The sequence below is a fragment of the Varroa destructor genome, unplaced genomic scaffold (genome assembly GCF_002443255.2).
Source record: "Varroa destructor unplaced genomic scaffold, Vdes_3.0 BEIS01000003.1, whole genome shotgun sequence".
NCBI classification, from domain to species: Eukaryota; Metazoa; Arthropoda; class Arachnida; order Mesostigmata; family Varroidae; genus Varroa; species Varroa destructor.
Window position 1 is genome coordinate 16319647 of NW_019211456.1, and position 19381 is coordinate 16339027.

General features: G+C 39.4%; 1 protein-coding gene across 3 annotated transcripts in view; it reads right to left on the reverse strand.

Moving 5' to 3' along the window:
• Nucleotides 1-3484: 3484 nt before the first annotated feature.
• Nucleotides 3485-19381, reverse strand: part of LOC111247735 (atrial natriuretic peptide-converting enzyme-like) — a 59360-nt gene continuing 43463 nt past the window's right edge. For all 3 annotated transcript variants that reach the window (XM_022799021.2, XM_086984603.1, XM_022799022.2), the window contains 7 exons: nt 13944-14083; nt 13022-13121; nt 8011-8133; nt 7464-7574; nt 7059-7175; nt 6217-6339; nt 3485-5981 (listed from right to left, as the gene is read on the reverse strand). In XM_022799021.2, coding sequence (XP_022654756.1) covers nt 5812-5981; nt 6217-6339; nt 7059-7175; nt 7464-7574; nt 8011-8133; nt 13022-13121; nt 13944-14083 — 884 coding nt within the window. In that variant the 3' untranslated portion in view covers nt 3485-5811. The remainder of the gene's footprint in view (nt 5982-6216; nt 6340-7058; nt 7176-7463; nt 7575-8010; nt 8134-13021; nt 13122-13943; nt 14084-19381) is intronic.

Here is a 19381-nt window from a genome sequence, read left to right on the forward strand (position 1 = left end):
CAAATTTTCCTCCGTACGTAAGCAGAGGACCTAGACACTTACGTGAAGTACCCACCCGCAAAAGTGAAATGACGTCTGTCGACATGTTATCTTAAATGGTAGCCGCTTATATAGATAAGCCATTTTTAAAGAAACTTAACCTATACGGGCGAGGGCGTCGCGCTTTGTCCCGTGCTGCATAGGGTAGTACTTATAGTACTCCGCGAACCGGACAAGAAGTACTTGCACTAAACATGGCTATCCACAGTAATCAAACCATTTCTAGATGTCGGTGGTGTTTTACGATCAACAACTATGGAGATGTGCAAAGAATCAAGAATAATGCCACGTTCTTTAGGTATCTGATCATCGGATTTCAAGTTTCTTCTTGAAGATTTTTGATCTATAGAAATTCAACTCGATTGTCTTAACTCGAAAAGCTCATCTCCATACGTGCCCATTTTGAACTTATCAGAGCGCCGAGTTAATATGCTGCAGATTATTTCAAAAAGAACGGAAACTTGTTCGAATCAGGCTGTATATACAAAAGAATCTCAAAAACTGAAGATGAACTCTGCACAGCCTCACCCGATCAAGGATATGCATTGGTTCCTCATCCCTGCCAATTTGTAAAATATTGGCGGGAATTCAAAGAATTAAATGCCCTCGCAACATCTGTCCAGCCACGTAACCATATTGCAAGATTAATTGTGAGCTGCGCCCCTGGAAAATTAGAGCGATGTAATAAGATTACAAACCAATTCGGAAGCGTTACTACAAAAGTCGAGGATTGTGGTGGGATAACTATAAACAAGAACGACGCGTCGTCATAGACGATTCTTATGGATGAATAATATAGGACCTACTCTTAAAAATTCTCGACAAACACCCATATCATGTCCAGTGCAATGGAGGTTCTTACGAGTTCATCTCGGAATAGTAATATACATTTCTCAAAATAGTAAAATAGTTTTCAAGGTATGACCCCTCTTCTCTTGAAAGGAGAATTTACTTTTTTCTAACACAATCCCCAGATTCTTTGTTCTCCTGGAGATTCGGACAGGGGCCCCAGTGGAGGGGAAGATAGCGACACTCTATTAAGACAGCGGACTAAAAGGGCGCTTGAGCAACGACAAACATTCTGCTTTCATAACTGTTAATTTCAAGCTATTGGCAAAGGAGCCTCTAGACGTACGCAGAACGTTCGTATTTTTCGATGTGATATCCACTGATCAATTTACTGAAAGTAACCCCTTGATCTAATTGCCACTGCAAACCGCAACGATCCAGAAATTGTCTTTCGAGTTGCAAAACTGTTGGGGTTTTATTGATGCATCGAGCTTTCCCTTATCTCATCTGAGAATTGTATGACTTATGGTGGCAATATTATTATTGCAAACATGGCTTCCATACGACAATCGATGCTCCTGTTCTTACACTCTGTATATCAAAGAAAAGCATTTACTGCAGTTAAAGTGGGTTACCTTTCTGAAAAATTTACACGACTGGAACATTGCACCTGTTGGAATTGGAAAGTCTTACAGAGTTAATATACTCTTGAATGGCGTATAAATATTCGTTAACGTAGGTTGATCTTTTTCCATGTAAATCGAGTGTGTAGAAACGATTGGTCTTTATCAGATTTCAATACATGCAACGCAAATATGTTGAGCTGATTTTTGTGGCATTTTTTAAAAAATAAATAATTACTTTTTATACGGCCTTTTCCATATGACCTACTTAGCAAAAGCTGGCTTTAGGTTTACTAAGGAGTCGATGTTCAGTTCATCCGATACGAGAGGTTTCATGTCCAGTTCATTCTTGTTATACATTCAATTATAACATTCGTCGCTTCGAAGCCTCCCGAAGATCTCAGTTACAGACTGTTCATGCTTAAACTATTTACATTCTGTATCTTTTCTATAGACAGCAAGGATCCTTAATAAATATGGTTATAAGTTGAATTATCGCTGGCAAAATACTGCGACTTATACGTGTAGACGTATAGATAAATGGGTAGAAATGCCCAGGATGCAGTCGTTACTTCGAATCTGAAAATAAGAACGTACTAATATCATCATATCGAATAAACTTTTTTTTTTTTCGCCTTTACAGCGCTACAAAGCTGGTGAAGGCGGAAAGATTTTGATCACTTTAGCGCTCCTTTAGCATCAATAACAATGCAAGCTTATGAAATTGCTACATACGCTTCATATTGTATAAACTAGACAAAAATATAATAATAATGCCCCTATGCTTTTTGGATATCGTTACTAATTGTGTGACAGCCATCCTAGTTCTAGCAGTGAAAGAGGGCGTTCGATTGACTATATAAAAATAACGTTACGATAGAGTTTCACATTTTCGGATGAGGGATACATTCTCATTTTAGAGCTATTCGAGTAAGAGCTATCCGTACTTGTTGAAGATGGACTAAAGAAAAATCTATAAACGAATTTGAACCTAGTCAAAGATGCGTAGCTATATCAGTTTGGTTGGAAAGAGCGTGTTCTTTTTGGCTGTAGTGAAGACGGAGAAAACTTGCTAACTCCCATAACGCACTAGATCAGTTTTTTTTTTTTTTTTTTTTATTATATTAAGATACTTGCCTAAAGTCATTCCATATAATAGGATAAGCAGAGTCACTGCAATAGAGATGAGATATAGGCCATTCTATTCAAGCAATTAGATTAGAAATAATGGCATAACTTTACCTGATAAATAACTGTGAGTATCGCAAAAAGTATTTTCTAACAGCAATATTCTTGCAGAAATCAGACTTTTTTGCTTCTGTTGTACTAAAGTTGGATAGTCCTATATATTTAGATTTTAAATGCTTACGTTCGTGTTTCCACTGATATCGTTGATAGGCTCATAGCGTACACCGCAAGTGTGAGAGAAAATTATATCTCCGATTTAGAACTATGTCACGTACCAGAAAAGCAATCTGAGCGTGGTGATTGCCAAATGGCAGGCAATATTGAAAACCAATAGTCTGAACCAGTACGATCTGACCCACTACACACAATGCGTCTTATGAAAACATATTAGGAACAGCTGGGTTTGAGTTTCTCTCACGCATACTCTTAATGCTAATTTAATGTTTTTGATAGAGACTCAGATTTATTGCAGATAAACAAATTTCCATTGCCTGAAAACTACCAAGGGTCCACTGGGTCTCCAGCTTAACAACCAGCCGGACCAGAGATTACTGTAACCTTTAATCATTTTATGACGACCGTGTCGTATCTTCGGTTAGTCATGACATAAAGAATATCGTCCTTTAGTCGAAAGGGTTGCAGGCTCAATCAATAAATAAAAGCACTATTTCTCAATGGGATTTGAAGTTATTCAGGGTTCTGCCTACTTGGGAATGGTCATAAAACAGAAACAAGCAGGTATAGTAGCTATTTTATGTACCTTGCAAGTTATAAATATGTATCAAATACACATTTGTTTTTTATCTTAAATCATTAAAATGATCATTATGAAAAACATGTTTGAATAATAAGGAGACATAGGTCATTACATTTATTAAATAAGCTACGAGAACAAAGTCGGGCTGTGTGCCCAACAGACAGATCGAACTTTACCACGCAAACATACACGCACATGCACAAAAGTACAATCTAATTCGTTTACTATTTATACTGTGTAAGAGCATATAGGCAGGTGAAAATATTTTTTTCGAGTATTTTCCTAGAACCGGACAAGCGATACCTTCAACAGCCGAATACGCTGCCGGTTGGTTTAGCGGCCGGTTGATGGCCGTGATCGGTCGAAAACACCGGCCGCTCTTCCGGGGTATCTATTTGCTTGAAATAATGATAGTACATTTCGTTTTGCAGCTTCATGTTCGGGACTTAATGTCTATACCTGACTTTCCGAGTACACCGCGCCATGGTCATGAGTTCTGTAGCATGGTACCCCTGTGTTCAAGTTTTGTTTGATATCTATGGGCAACAATTAGCAGCTTGCCCAAGTCAGCACATGAGCCGATCGCCGACACTATATTTCACAACTGTAGGGACTACATATATTTCCATAGTAGGCATTATTAACACGGTGTACTAGACAGTGTCTTGTTCCTATGGCAAAAAATGTTTGTTTCCGTCCAGGTATGAAATTGTTTATAAGACGCTATTGAGTTGAAACTTTCGACGAAAATGCAGTAAATTTGTTATATTATTATCATCTATGGGAAGCCACCGACAACTATTTCAATTGCAACTTTCACAAAAATCGTACGGAACCAGTGAACGTTCGGTCGGTTTAGTAAGCAGGACACTCGGATACACAATTTAATACTGAAGATATAAATAGGTAATGAGCGTACGTTAGGCACCGTTCTGACGTCGCGATACGTCTGGAGAAGTACTGATCTTTTTTCACTTCTTGGCCAATACACTTTTGCGTGTCCAAAATCAGAGTCCACTATAAATTTTATATTTGACTACCATCGAAGGAGACCAATGCAGTTGAAAATGACGGCGATCGTAACTAGTATAGCTTTCTTTCCCTAAAAATTCCAGCAGCGATCTATGCACCCCTGGACATATCTCGACGTCGAACGAATAAATAGTTTTCTTTGTGCTCTTGTGTGTGTATAAAAAGCAAGAAATAAATAATTTACTACGATCACACCTTGAACGTCCATACGTTTTGACAAATGAGTAACGGTGTCAAGGACATGGATAGCATGGATATATATTTAATGGTCGAACAGCTCTGCTTGTAACCTAACGACGGAGTCCAGTTCGTGGAGGCACTTAGCCAACTTCATCAATACATCGAAGGTCTTTGTCGAGCTATAAACCTTGACTCTCTACTTTGTCTCAGATCTATATCACTGAAAATTAGCCGCATATCCTCGTTTATCAGTAGTCGCATTGCTTCATGTTTAAACCTTATATATTTAAGAGTCGTCACGTCTTACTGATTTTGTGAATGTTTTCCTCTATTGATAAAGGGATCCAATAGCTATAGGCAATATATGCAATTGTAGTTATATGGTTCTGAGATATCGTCAACGGCGTCGATTTCCACTGAATGCTATGGAATCTTTTCTATCATTTACTCTGACTACGATGTTTGCTCACAGCGTTGGTTAAGGCTTCATTTAATGAAACTGCGCTCTAATAGAACTATGCCGTGTTTATATTGTAGTGCGTTGCTTAACTCTCTAACGCTTTTATCTAAGTTCAGCCGTAGACGCAGTCAAGTTAATTTTTGACGGTACTATTCTGTGAACGATTCGGCACGGAAATCATTTGGACCACTTTATCCGAATTTCTAGCCAGCGGCCGATGGCATTTAGATTAAACTGTTGATGGTTTGGTATTGTCAGAAATAGCTGCCTTCTCGTTTCTACGGGCGCGATATTTCTACTATACGCTACGATGGAGGTGCATTGGTGCGTTTTTTCAAAGGGCAAAATTATACCAATAATTCAATACCATCTTAACGAGCTAGCCCCAAACGTTTACAACTATTACGTATTTTGATTGATCGGGTACCTGTATTTATGTATCATTCTCGTTTGCTAGCTCAATGTCATTATTAGAATGAGACACATGCGATTCAACTGTTACCAAAAAGTCAATGAAATACGATGAGCAATATCTGAAAGCAGACCTGATACCATTTATGAGCCAATCTGGAGCATTGCAAGGAATCTGTCATGAAGATGATGGTTTTGTTCTGACGGCGAGCTGATGCCAATGATGGGAGGTAATGATCATTATTTACGGCTATTGTCACTGGCGTTTCTCGACATTTACTGGCCTCTTATATGACACTTGATAGCGATTTTCCATTGGACAGCTTCACCTGCTACTTCTTTTTGAAATGGATGTGGTTTGTGGAGATAAGGTTGACCAGTCGTTGGGCGGGACTGCAGCGTTCTTCGTCCGATGCATCCTTGCAATCATGCTGGCCATCGCAACGCCACACTTGCGGGATACAGATACCGTTAGAACAGCGGAAATCTCCAGAAGTGCACTCTGCGAAAAATACCGTAACAAATGAAATACATCGCTAGAAAACTGCAGCCGACATCTAAAGTTGACTGCGGATTCAGTTGAAACGTCAAAGTAAATATCCCTCGCTACATAGGAGTTACTTTTTTTTTCTTATTTTTGCGTTCTAACAATGAAATCCAATTAATCGTTTAACGAATAATGCGTCGCTTGTAAGTGTAAGGAGATTATGCACTCCGAGAAAGTTTGCATAGAGCACCTGTCCTCTTATCGCAGTCTAGTTCATCAGAACGGTCTCTGCATTCAGCCTTTCCGTCGCAAACCCATCGTTTCGGGAAACATCCGGACCCGTCATGGCACTGGAAACGATCTGGGCCACACTCTGCAAACGAACCAGGTGTAACCCGAACGTAATTTGCTAGCAACAGCAGGGTAAATTCAGACGTTACCGCTTGTCTTTGCTTGTTTCAGACAAATGAAAAATACGCCTGCTGATGACTTAAAGGGCCAAATCATCGAGGACCTAATCATAATTTACCTAATTTAATGACAATTAACATACATTTACGAGACCTCGTGTTATTATCACACATAAGAAATGAGCTCACAGAAAGAGATAATATTAGCTCGGACTCACATTTTCTTAGTATTAGAAATTCAAAAACGCGTTCTACAAGCCGTCAGTTCATTGCGGGCCTTTACTTAATGCGCGATATTTTATCTAGAGCGAATAATTAATGCCAGAAACATTGGATTGGTAATGCTAAATTAACCGATAAACTCGCCAATGCAAGCCGTTCCTATTTCTAGGTGTATGCATATTGCTATGATACATTTTACCAAGTAACTCTACATGTGTGGTACTAAACGTCAAGCTTCTTGCATCCGGAAAAGAGTGTACGATTTACCTAGTAAGAGCTATTTCGAGGTCGCTTTTAGTTACATCCATAAGTTCTGTGGATCGCTAATGCGTTACTTGTACTACTAGAAATAAGTAGAAAAACTCTGGTTGTTACCAGAGATTCCATTAGATATGATGTTCGTATGAAATCAACGCCAGTGGGCGAGGTAGCAATACGATTTTTCGGGAACATCTCTTACCTCGACGGGGCCGACACCCCCGTTCGTCGGCACCGTCCATACAGTCTTTTTCTCCATCGCAACGCCACGTTTTCGGTATGCAGCGGAAATCGCACTGGAACTCCTCGTCATTGCATGCTGAAGTGAGAGCGACGATGTACATGTAAAACAAGACACGTGAACAGCTAAATTTGTCGGCCATCTATCAGGGTCTCAATATAAACATATGCGCTTCATGTGGATGAAGGTTGCCCTATTGACGCTCTTTGCTTACGACATATGACGTAATCATTGGGTGAGGTCGATTTTTGTTGGGATGGCTAGAATGTGTAAGGTTTCTGCTATTAGAAAAGCATGCCTTAATTTATTGAGTGCAAGTCGGTAATGTAATGCTTGAGAAGCACATTGTAGTAACAAGACACGAACATGTACAGTTAGCCTCATCGGCGGCGAAGGCACAGTCACGAACGCCATCACACCTCCATGCCTTGGGGATGCACGACTGGTCTGGACATTGAAACTCGCTTGGCAGACAAGCTAAAAAGTAACAGCAAGAAATATGATTGATTCGCACATTCTATACACATTTGCGCTGTGTGCCCATTGTATGAATAAAAAAAGTTTAGCCTTTAATGATATGTTCGAAACTTACGTATCTTAACCTAAAGGAACGCATCGGTACCCGCACCCTGTCTTGGAATACGGATTCAGTCAGTTCATCATGTGAAAGATAATTATGTATGTGATGATACATGAGTGGGCGCTATCATTTAAATTGCTTATGAATATGGCAGTAACTTCTTTCTGCCAACTGTTAAGGAATGAGTCGTACCAATTTTTTATCCTAGCATAATAAGGTTGACTGGCAGAATCGTCATATACATATACGCTCGTAACTTGTTGAAACCAAAACAATACTCATGATAACAAATCAATACCAATGGGATAGCATGCTGGCAGGGTACATACGCACAGGGGTTTTTCGCGAGATTAAGACAAACAGCTGAGTCCTCAGAATCTGGGTAGCGGGTACAATCGAACACCTTCGACATTGACAGGCGTGCCGGAATGAATTTTTGGCAACCCTCCGTCGCGACTGAAATAATAATTACAAATAAACATAATATACTTCTCTAATGGTTCGAATACGGTTCAGCCATACTCTTTCGCAGGCACTAATCGAACTGACTATTAGTGATAATGATCCAGTCCACGTTATGCCGTGACCGGTCAAAATAGTTCCTATCAAAATAATAATAAATATGTATAAAAATGTAAATGCGTAATTGTCTAGTATCTGTTAATATCCGTCAGTGTCCTTTAAGCTGAAGCTATTAATGCTACAGGTAGTCAGGATATTCAGGGTTGACAGACTGCTATACCCAAAAGCCTTGTTGGCTAAACAAAAAGCACACTATACCTCTGAATAGTTTTTACGCACGTATCTATATATGTGTCTGGCAAAATTGTCGCTTATAAAAAAGCACAGGATATATATATATATATATATATATCCATGTGATACCTTCGAGCATGATTAATGTACCTAAATGACGGTGGCTGGAAATGGGCTTACATGGATCGTGAGACAAAGATTAAGATGCGGCATGCGTAACGCGCGCGTATAGTAGGAAACAGAGAAGGCTCGACAAATAATTGGTAAATGCTTCGAACGGCTACTATAAGTATCAACGAAAAAGATCATTGCTCTTTTCGTCTCCATATCAGTATCAACACAAATTTTTACAAACCAAATCAATGTTGAAAAGCAAGCATTTTAGCCTCGCTTGGAAACAAATGCCGAAGAATGCTCCAGTATTCATGCTCCAATCTTGCAATGTTCGGTTATTCTATATACTCAATGTATTTTATTGCCCGTATCCAATTCTGGCGCATTTTTCATTTGTGGGTTGAAATGTTTCGGTCTGATTTATTGCATCAAACTTGAACGTTTGTGTAGCCACAGGACGTGTAGTTCATTTTTTTTAACGTAACCTCCCAAATAGTAGGGTTTTACTACTAGGCACGTGACGACACTTCTTACTTGTGATCGAATGACTCGGAATAAACCTATTGTGGCAGACTTAGCGGTAGAAGCATTCAAGTTAAGAACGTTTCTTTTCTGTATAAACACACTGTCTACTGAAACTTAAATACACATAGCATGACGAAGGAAGGAAAAACAGAAAGCAAATGATGTGTGATTAGACTTAAGTAGAATGTGACAGTTGTATTATTGCTATCATTGATATCGCTACCAGCCCTGATGTTGTCATCGTACGCGTTTGTTTTGAGACTACAGTTTTCGTAGCAAAAGCATCTCTGGGCTTCATAGCTAACATTCATTATTTAACTTGATCAGGTGTTAATCCACTTCAGACATGCAGGGTAGACATACACAAGCTTCTTTGCCTTTTGCCGCATCCCTTCAGTAGACGGTTTGGGGGAAACTGGAAAAATAACGGACTAAAAAATCGTTTCTGCGTTCAATGTCCGCCGCCGAAGACAGAGGCAGTAAATAGATTACGTATCAATTCGATGCACTTTTTCACTGCGTCCTGTTACTGCCATGATGCGTCGACATAGTTGCTTGCTCAAGAGTTTCGGCGAGTTCACGATAAAAAAAAAAGGTGATGATAGACAACAGAAGCCAAGCGAAAGCAGCGGCTAATTGGATAGACTCCCTGGTACACAAGTCTGGCCTAATCTCGCGGAAATGGATTTTGGAGAAACCTCATGCAGCCGCCTTTAGTGACGATGTGTTTTCTTGCAACGAAGAAAAAATAGAGGACATTCGCACCGCGCACGGTTCGACGATGACGATTACATGAACAATAGACGAGAAAATGAACCAATAGAATGGATGCTCCGATCATTAAAATTAATTTTTGAAACTTGTCGCTTCGTGGTATGGCCGTTTGCCGCTATTTCGGAGCGTCCAGTTCCTACGTATTAATAAAGTGAACCAGCAAAGAGACGACCCAGTTCAATTCGATGCAATGTAACAATACTATGGTCATATGGGTGTTGAAACATACAGATTTGTTAGAGTTCATTTGATATTCAGATGTCTAAAGCATGGCCTACAAACAGGCTTATTTTTGCTTTTGTACGAATCGTGAGTGAATCAGATCGATACAAAATCAGCTATTTTTTTTTTCTTTTTTTACTAATTATAGATGAGTATGTAACAGCACAAGGAAACTATTTTTTGCCATATACCGAGCTCATTACATATCATTTAGTTGTTTGCGGAAGAACAAATCAGCCCTAATTATCTCATTTTTGGCCATACGCGATGCCGAACGTAATCCGTACAAACAGTGGGTAACCACATGAATGCCTAGACCGATTAAAGTAGTTAAAGGAGTAAAGGAGTAGCTAGCACCGATTTAATTCCCCGATGTACATTCGAATAGGTGTAATAACCTGCAGCTTATGTGTTTAACAATAATTGTCTAATCGGGTGAAACCCAGTTAAAGGCCTGCCGTCGTGCAAATGGTGACGGTGGCCCGGACAACTGTGAAAGCGCAAGAAGGACTAAATAGCAAACCAGAAGCGAGAAGGAAGCAATGAAGCTACTTAACAGAGGTGCGTCAAACCCTCAATTAGCTGCGACTTGGCGATCAGTATCTTAGGTGTGTCCGGATCTCCGTTCTGTTAATTGCCGGAGGAACAAGAACTTGTTTATTTCTGTCTCCGATTCGATTAGTAGGTCCTAGTATGCCAGGAACCAGATTATTTTTTACAATAGTACGTTAACGATAAAGGACGAGTCGAATTACGGCGACATGTGTCTGATGTTAGAGGTCGCTTAGAAAACATTAACACCGGTACGATGCCATCATCTTTGATTTTAACCAGCATCCTACCATGGTGCAATATGTAAGATTCGAGGCAAGCAAGAATATAATGTAATGGCGGATATAATAGAAAAGTAACGAGAAAAAAAAATAACATTTAAAGATAGCGATACGAGTTGTTCCATATCGGTGATACACAGAGGCATGATACACTGCCTAAATGTCTAACAGAAACCCAATACAAATGTCAACAGAGACCCAATAAAACAAAGCCCTGTACAGCGTTTGCGGTTAAACGTGACAAAACTATATAAAAAATAAAGTAAACATTACAATAAGACATGTTAGTGACGAAAATGAATTATGACCAAAAGACGAAAGTTTTGGACAATGCACAACTAACAAAACGTGTTCGCAGGCTACTACAACGATAGGTGGTAATAAAGCAACACTGAGGATGATCATATAGAAGTGTACAATGATAATGCGTCAACGAAGGCTATATGTGGGTATAATTTTTGTACCGCATCGGGCGTTTTTTTAGAAACGCTAAGTATTACTCAATAAATATTGCATAATCGTGTCAGTCAAATAAAAATTCTGCCGATCGTACTTATAGATGTGAAGACGCTTGAAATTGTTGGTCGAAAATACTTTGCACTGGCGTATTCTACATGATGTACGTACAATCCTTTTGTATAGAAGGTCTAGGAAGCTACCACACGTGACCACGCGTTGCTTGTCGGCGATGTGTCTTTTCTGACATTCGCCATTCTGGAGACGGGCCGGGGCGGCCTTTTTGTTCCTTTCTAGTCCTATATATTTAGAAAAATTATCTTTTACGTTTAATTGTGCCACACCCGAAAATTGACTCCTTTCAAAGCTGGCCAGCTATAAGCTTACGTCACTGTCAATTTTCAGAAGTGTGCTCACCTTCGAAAGGTTACGGATTGATCGTCGTCGATCAACTGGCAATTGTCCGACACTTCGTTTGTTTGAAAGAGTGTTGAACGAAGGAAGGAACACTCCGCTGCCACAATCGACAACAATTGCACTGAGACTATCACCGAATTTTGCTTTGGGCGAGATATAATTCCAGACTTAATAGCAACAACAACGCAACCTATAGCATTTTCGATCCGCGATGACACTTTTAGCCTCGAAATTTCTTCCACCCCTCCTTCACTGTTAAGCGATAATTTCCCTAAAAAATATAGAAATCAACGATTGCTTGACAGCTTTACATTACAATACGGCCTCAAAAGCAACAAGTGTTAATATTTTCATGACAGGGACATGATAGGCTAACTGTCTTGAACCAAGAGAAATCAGCAATGACGACTTGTGCAGACGGCAAACAAGGCGGAGCAAGAGAAATCATTGTCACTGCTCCACGATAAACCTTGACGTTTGCGCTGGCAGAAATGATCGGTCACAACGTTGATCGCATGATGATAGGCTACGCTTATAAGAGTATTGAACTAAAGCCAGTAAATTTACAGTTTAACTAACAACTGATCGCAAAATAACGTTTCACTAACGAAATTTTACAGTTTATACCAGTCGATATATCTAACACTCCATTTTGAGTCATTATACTTAATAAACTATATACTGCTTACACGAAAATTATCTTCCACGTGCAATTGATCACCGACTTGGATTTCGTTATGCATCATTATTGTTTTTGAAATTTCTCCTAAATTATTCACGGCTCCAAAAGGCCGAACTAATTACGGAGGCATATTTTATCTCGGCCATGAAGGTCGTTAGCAGCAGAAAAAAACAGAACTTTTTTTGAAAAGAGTTCACGGAAGCTCTATAAGGTATCATACTGAACTGGGTTTGTGCTTAATCCTTCATAACAAAATCAGAATATGTTTGAAAGCCTTTGTTTTAGTCATTCAACCTGCATCAATAATCGTCAATTTAAAATATACGTAATGCGGCAATATTTTGTAGGCACTTTGTGTTACAGCCCAAGCAAGCTGGAGTGGAAAACCACCCAAATTGCGTATGTGATGGGATTTTTCGCTTGTATAATGGATTGAAGAAGTTATCTGTCTACCTATAGATTGATATAATACTAAGTAACGTAAAAATCAGGTTATTTTTTGGGGATTTCGTTGTTGGCAGATGTAAAACGTACACGACACAAACACGTAACCAACTAAAGATACCTTTGCAGAATTTCCGGCAAGGCAGCGTCACTTTTCCGTGCTGGCAGGGTGGCTCGAGTAGAGCGCAGACGAGCTGTTTCATACGAGGATTACAGTTGTCCTATAAAAATGAACGCAACTTAATGTTTGGTTCCACCGAATCATAGAACTAGCGATATCGATATGTACAAGAAAAATGACGGTTGTCTACAGAAAACATGGCACGGCAATCTTACAAAATATGGATGACAGACGAGCTTTCGCACATAACATCTGCATAACGGACTGGGAATTTATAAGGGAGTTAAAGCCGAAAGTAACTCAGCGTTCCTGATCTATAGAGGAGCAAACGCTCAAGCGGCCTGTATAATCTAAATACACAGTAAAAATACCACATTCTTCGATGCTTCTCACGTTCCAAAACAACGACAAGAGTAGCAATAACCAAAATGCAAGAGTCCACTTCTTTTTTCTAGTCTCTAGCTTCTACACATTATGGCCTGACTCCTGCTGATAGTGCTACTAAGCTATATTGACCTTTTAAAGGCATTTAGAATAAAATGACTGCTTTTAAATGAGAACGCTCTGTTGCCAACGGGTAACTTCACCTGGCCTATTACAACTTTACTAATAACATTCAGAAGTACGCTGAATGCAGAAAAATTAAGCCGATACAAGCAAATTTCACGAGTAAAATTCAAAGTATTGGCTTAACTTTTTCTAAGTATAAAAGTCATTCGTCGATGTATGGACACCCTGAGCGGACGCCTTACCTAAGGAAAGCCGAACTGTGATTTTATCGTTGCTCTCATTAATGGTAACGTAGAAGCGTATAAGCTATGCGGACGTTTGTTTTGAATATCTCTCTGATGAAACTCATTTGAGGCCATGGTCAATAACACTATTATGCATTAGTAGCGTTGTCATTATCTGTATGTCTCACCTTGAGTAGATATTGGAAGAACAGAAGAGACCGGTTCATAGCGGCTATATCCTGGTCTCCTACGAGATTAGGAAACATCGTTTCTTTATACGGTAGAACGTCACGACAAAGCGACAAGGAGCGCTTCATGCAGCGACTAGCTGTTATTCAAAAGAAACAATATTTAAAAACAGGCATAAATAAAATACACATTTTTTTTCTTTGGCAGAACAGTAAACATCCTACTTAATTCACGCTGCTCGTTTAAGTATATAGCGCCGAAATAAGCACGTTTTTAAGGCTTTTGATCCTCCCTTCTGTGTAAACAAGTCTTCGGAATCATCTTTTTAAATATAGCATTAAGGATTTGTCCTTGTTAGGGTTCTAGATGAGGTTGCTATTATTGAACTTAACTGAGGTTTCTCCAACAGCCGTATGAAACAGTATAATAATTATGCTAGTATCCAGTGATTCCTGGCAAATAATGAATTCCATTTACGTCGAAAAGACACATTTACTTGACACTGAAAGAGCTCAAAGGTCGATTGTATTCTGGAGCAGTATTCTACTATTGCGCAAGAATAGTCAGCGTCCGATGAGTCTCCTGCTATGGTCAGCCGGCATCAGACCCATTTAGGCCCATTGCATATTGGTGGTTTTATTTTCATGCGGGATTTTTATTAAATTTACGTTTCATGCTTATATCGACGCGCAAAGACAAAAAGAAAAACATCTAGTCATTTTCTTATATTTCACTTACCTATTTATTTTGTGTATGTGCTCATCTCATGCGTTCACAGTCATAGGTTAACTAAGTTTTAAAAAAAGGCGGATCAAGCCCACGATGAGAATGTACGAAGATCTCAGATTAACGAATAGGCCCACTAGTGAATACTGTTCTGCTAATGAAATCGAGTAGGCTCGCTTTGATAATGTTCCTCTGCGGATTTTTATGTCTGCTATTTTACGACCAAACCGTTTGATCTTGTTCCCTATTGACGCTTATGTATTCATAACCCTTTTGCTATGTCTTTTTATGTCTTTCGATCGCCGGTGTTGTTCCGTAATTGGGACGGTTATTAAACTATTATAGCACGTCTGAGCGCATAACATATAGGCATGCTAACCTGTAGCAATACGGACATTGGCCGCCTGTACGTGCATTTTTTTCTATCTGAACGATGTTGCAAAAAGAGCTCCTGCCAAAAGGCTGCAAAGCAGAGAACATTATAGAATTGTAAATAAAACGCTTCAATAAAAAAAAAGCATCGATCCTTCTTAATATATGCATAGCAGTATTCTACACGATTATGCCGTTTGGGGTACAGCATACTCGATATGATAGGCCAAGTCCATCCCATGTGACACAGACACTGAATAAGTTTAGTGGAGGCAAAACTGGTATGTAGGGCAATAACGAGGATCAAGTTTTCTTTCGTTAATCATTACGTTCCTAGCATTTGGGTCCATATCCCATATTAAAAACGATATTGAGAGCTGAGCCATAAAGACAAAATGGGTTACATCGAGCACTATCTGCCGTTTCTATCCGACTCCTCAGACAAAAGAGACAGCGTCCTAGTATCGATGTTGTTGTTGTCGTCGTCATTGATGCCTGTGCGATCGTTTTCGCCTAGCCATAATTTACTTACGTACAGCGTCACGAGCTAGTCCCTTTCAACTATTATGTCATCCAATATGTAATTACATGCAATCAGAATCAGATCATGTTCACCGTATTGTCTATGATGCCAGCCACAATTGAACCCTTGTTAGATTGCGATACTGGCGGCCAAAGGAAGTCTCTGATGATAATAATAATAATGTCTTCAAAAAGTAATATGTCTCCAATGTTATGTAGAAGATTGTGCTTTTGTGTGACAAATTTCTTCTTTACTAACCAGCTGCTAATCTCCCTCTCCTTCGCTTTCTCTATTTCCATCTCTGGTTTTGTAGCATTCTGTATATGTATAAGATAATGTGTAGCACGCGCCCGAAGTTCGACTCTCTCCCAGAGAGTCGGTCAGCAGCATCTGTCTTCTGCAACTATAATCGCGTTTTTTGAATGATGCCATACATTTTAGGCTGTCCACTGTGAATTAGCTGCCTGTTACGGTAACAAGCAGTTTCTTAAAGTAATCAAGAATCGACCGATTTTATTACCATTCGCTTCACGGTAAGCCACTTACTGGCTACCTCTACGGACGGATGCTACTACTCACGACCAGTGTAGCATAGGCGAGATAGCGGATTTCAACAATGCTGGCGTGTATCTAATCGCTTCCGATGTCGTTTGCTGTTCCAGTGCTCGTGCACACGAACACTAACATACTCGCAGGTGCGTGCATGTACGCAGAACGAACAGGAGTGCGAAACGGAAGGATCTAAAGCGTTCGAAAATTGCTGCTAGCCATAGTGCGCGCCAACGACAAATTGCGGCGCCGATGCAGTGTGTGAAATTTAGACACTAGTATTAGCGGTGGAAGTAATAGGCAGACGACGAACGAACCATTGCATTAGATCAGAACACGATAAAAGCCTACCTACCCACGCCATCGACTCTCGTATAGCAAGAGACCCTATTTTCGATTGAAAAACGCAATGGCAGTTCAAGTTAGACGTATTCGATCGTAGTACGTGAATTACTGTTCGTAGACTAAAAAAAACTGACATTGGTACCGTTCTTTAATACTTTTGCCTTCCACACTGAACGTTTCCTTTGTCGCGATGACGCGTTTTGAACAATGTTGTTGAAATTATTCTCTGTATATATTGTTTCGTATGTTTAATGAAGCAAACATTGACATACATATGCTACCAGTTAGTCGCGATATACTGCCAATCGAGCGGGTCGTATCAGGCAGAGCAAAATACCAATAGATCAGGTCGGTCCTAATCGTCTTGCATTATTTCTCTCCTACATATATAGGATCATGGAAGCAAGCACACTCTTAATTAAAGGTGAATCGTATGATGTTAACTCTAGCGGGTAAACTAAAAGGCCGCTGGAAATTTCATTGCAAGCTAACGTATTTGCGACCGCGCATCAACTGATTCAGAACTCCTGAGCTTGATTTAGCATTCAGCGCCCTAGATCTAATTTAATTTCAATCCATAAATCAAACTATGTTCTTGAATAAACTACAGATAAGAAATAACTTTTTTATCCATTCAAATTATGCAGTATGTGTTGTCGATGGGGGTTGAAGCGGCGAAAATTAATTACAGTAACCGTCGTTATTTAAAATGCGCGCCATTTTTTGAATAGTATCAGATCTATATACATTCGGTAACACAGTGATTCGGTAGATTAATTCTAATACTAAAATAAAGTACGTTATGTTCACATAAAGCGTAGAATAATGCGACAATTAGAGCTAATTTAAATATTCTTCTAGCGAACTAAATGTCTAGTCAGCAAAATTATCTAAATTTTTTTTACGGATATGCTTTCTCGTATCAGCAGGTTGATTCTGTGCATCAAACACATTCTAATGACACGATGGCAAATGAACTACCTATAATGTAGTCTTTGAATATTCATAATAAATATTTAATACAAAAATATCTCTAAGGAAGGCAGACTCATACACGATAGGAAAGCTCATTTCGTTGGCGAAAAGTATTGAGTGGCGTCCGTGTCCGTATATGACCAATCAAGTACATTTAGGTGGTTGTTGTAACAAAGGAGTTACCGAAAAAATGCTATAAAATAAAAATACTTGATGAAATGCATCATGTAGTACGTACGATGCAAACATGGCATTCATTTATGAGCGTCCGACCTCTCGTGCATTTGACCTGTTCGCGGCTCCTTCGGCCTGTCGTTGTATTCGGCCTCTTGCTTACATGATAGTGTAGCCTAACGTAGATGCAACGCTGCTATTCAAGACCCCTAGGGGCCTTGAAAAGCAGCGTTGTTTTTCCGTACTGTATCTACTGGGAGTAACACTGTTTGCAGTTAATGGCCTAAAACATTTGAAAAGTGTGCTTTACTTCAAGTGACCTTTTTGTATATTAACGATTCTATCGAAGATCCTGTTACCTTTCTTCGATAAAATTTTGATTTGAATAAACAGGCTAAACACTAATATAAAGGCGCAGGGATTTATATGACGTCTTGTTGTGACGTGTGTTGTAAAACGTGTCCTTTTCAAAAACGATTAAAAGACAGCTAAAAACGAATTATCCTATTGACTGACTCACGACTCTTGTTCCTATCAAAACCGCTGTGAACAACTAAATTGATGGAAAGATTGCAAACCACCCTGGATGAGCGGCGAGATAAAAGTGCTTAAATAGAACGTTCATATTTTCGATTTTATCTTCTCTCTTTTGTCAATCAATTTATTTAATAAGTATGTTCTTTTAAATGTACATTTTAGAATACGATGGTTAACTGAGGAAGTATTTAAGTGCATTTGTTTTGTTAATATCACGGGAACCATTGGCCACAGGCGTAATAAAGAGCCTTTTAAAGTCGACATGACCAGATCCCCGGCGTTATTACGTTATTAACTCCAAAGGTTAACTTGATATGAGAAAATCGTAGACAGTTAAACATTTCTCAGGCCAGCTAATGTGTCCTAAAAACAAGGAAGGACATTAAATAATAATTTAAAAACAGGCGCATTTGAAAAAAAAATCAGTAATTTGCTTGCGCTGCTTGATCTTTAACAGACAGTTATAAATCTTAAGGTACATTAAGACCGTCCTGAAATGGCCTTAATTCTTTACTGAATCATTTGAAAAATCACCGCGTTCTTACAGTTCTTCCATCATCGGCTATTAGCAGAAAAAAAACAAAAAAGTATAACGTAAATTAATTAATTAATCTCGTAATTAACCTTTAATTAATTGATGGCCTTTTAAACAATCTTTCCTGTTTTTCTTTTGTCCATTAGTGATTTGTGGCATGGCTGGACAAATGGAAATGCAAAAAATCAGAAATGAAGCTGCTGATATACAATGACAAACACCGCAAATGCAGTGTATTGCCATGTTCAAGTGTCCTTTACAGGTCCGCTAGAAGCTAGTCAATGCAGAAACAGGGCTGCCGAGACGATATTCGTTACCGATACGATACTCACTAATATCGAGTCGATTCTTGCCCGCTACGATCCTATGGTATGGCCCACTTGAAATCCGGCCTCCTATGAACGTTTTGGCATTGGACGCTAACCCACAAAAGTCCAGCGAAAAAGGAAAAAACAGAACAGCATCGCTCGATTCGCTCAAATACGGCGACAAAGATGCACAACGTGAAATCCCTTTCGGACAATGGTAAAATGGCTATGACGAAATAAAAAAACACGAAGCTTCTACAGCTTCCTCAGGATTAAGTGATCTCTTGCGAAGACGTCGCTCCGCGGGGATCGGTCCTTCGTACTTAACCGATTCAAGATGGCTACGACGAGCCCTGCGGCTGTAGCGTCTTGCGTTGCTAGGAAACATCCAGC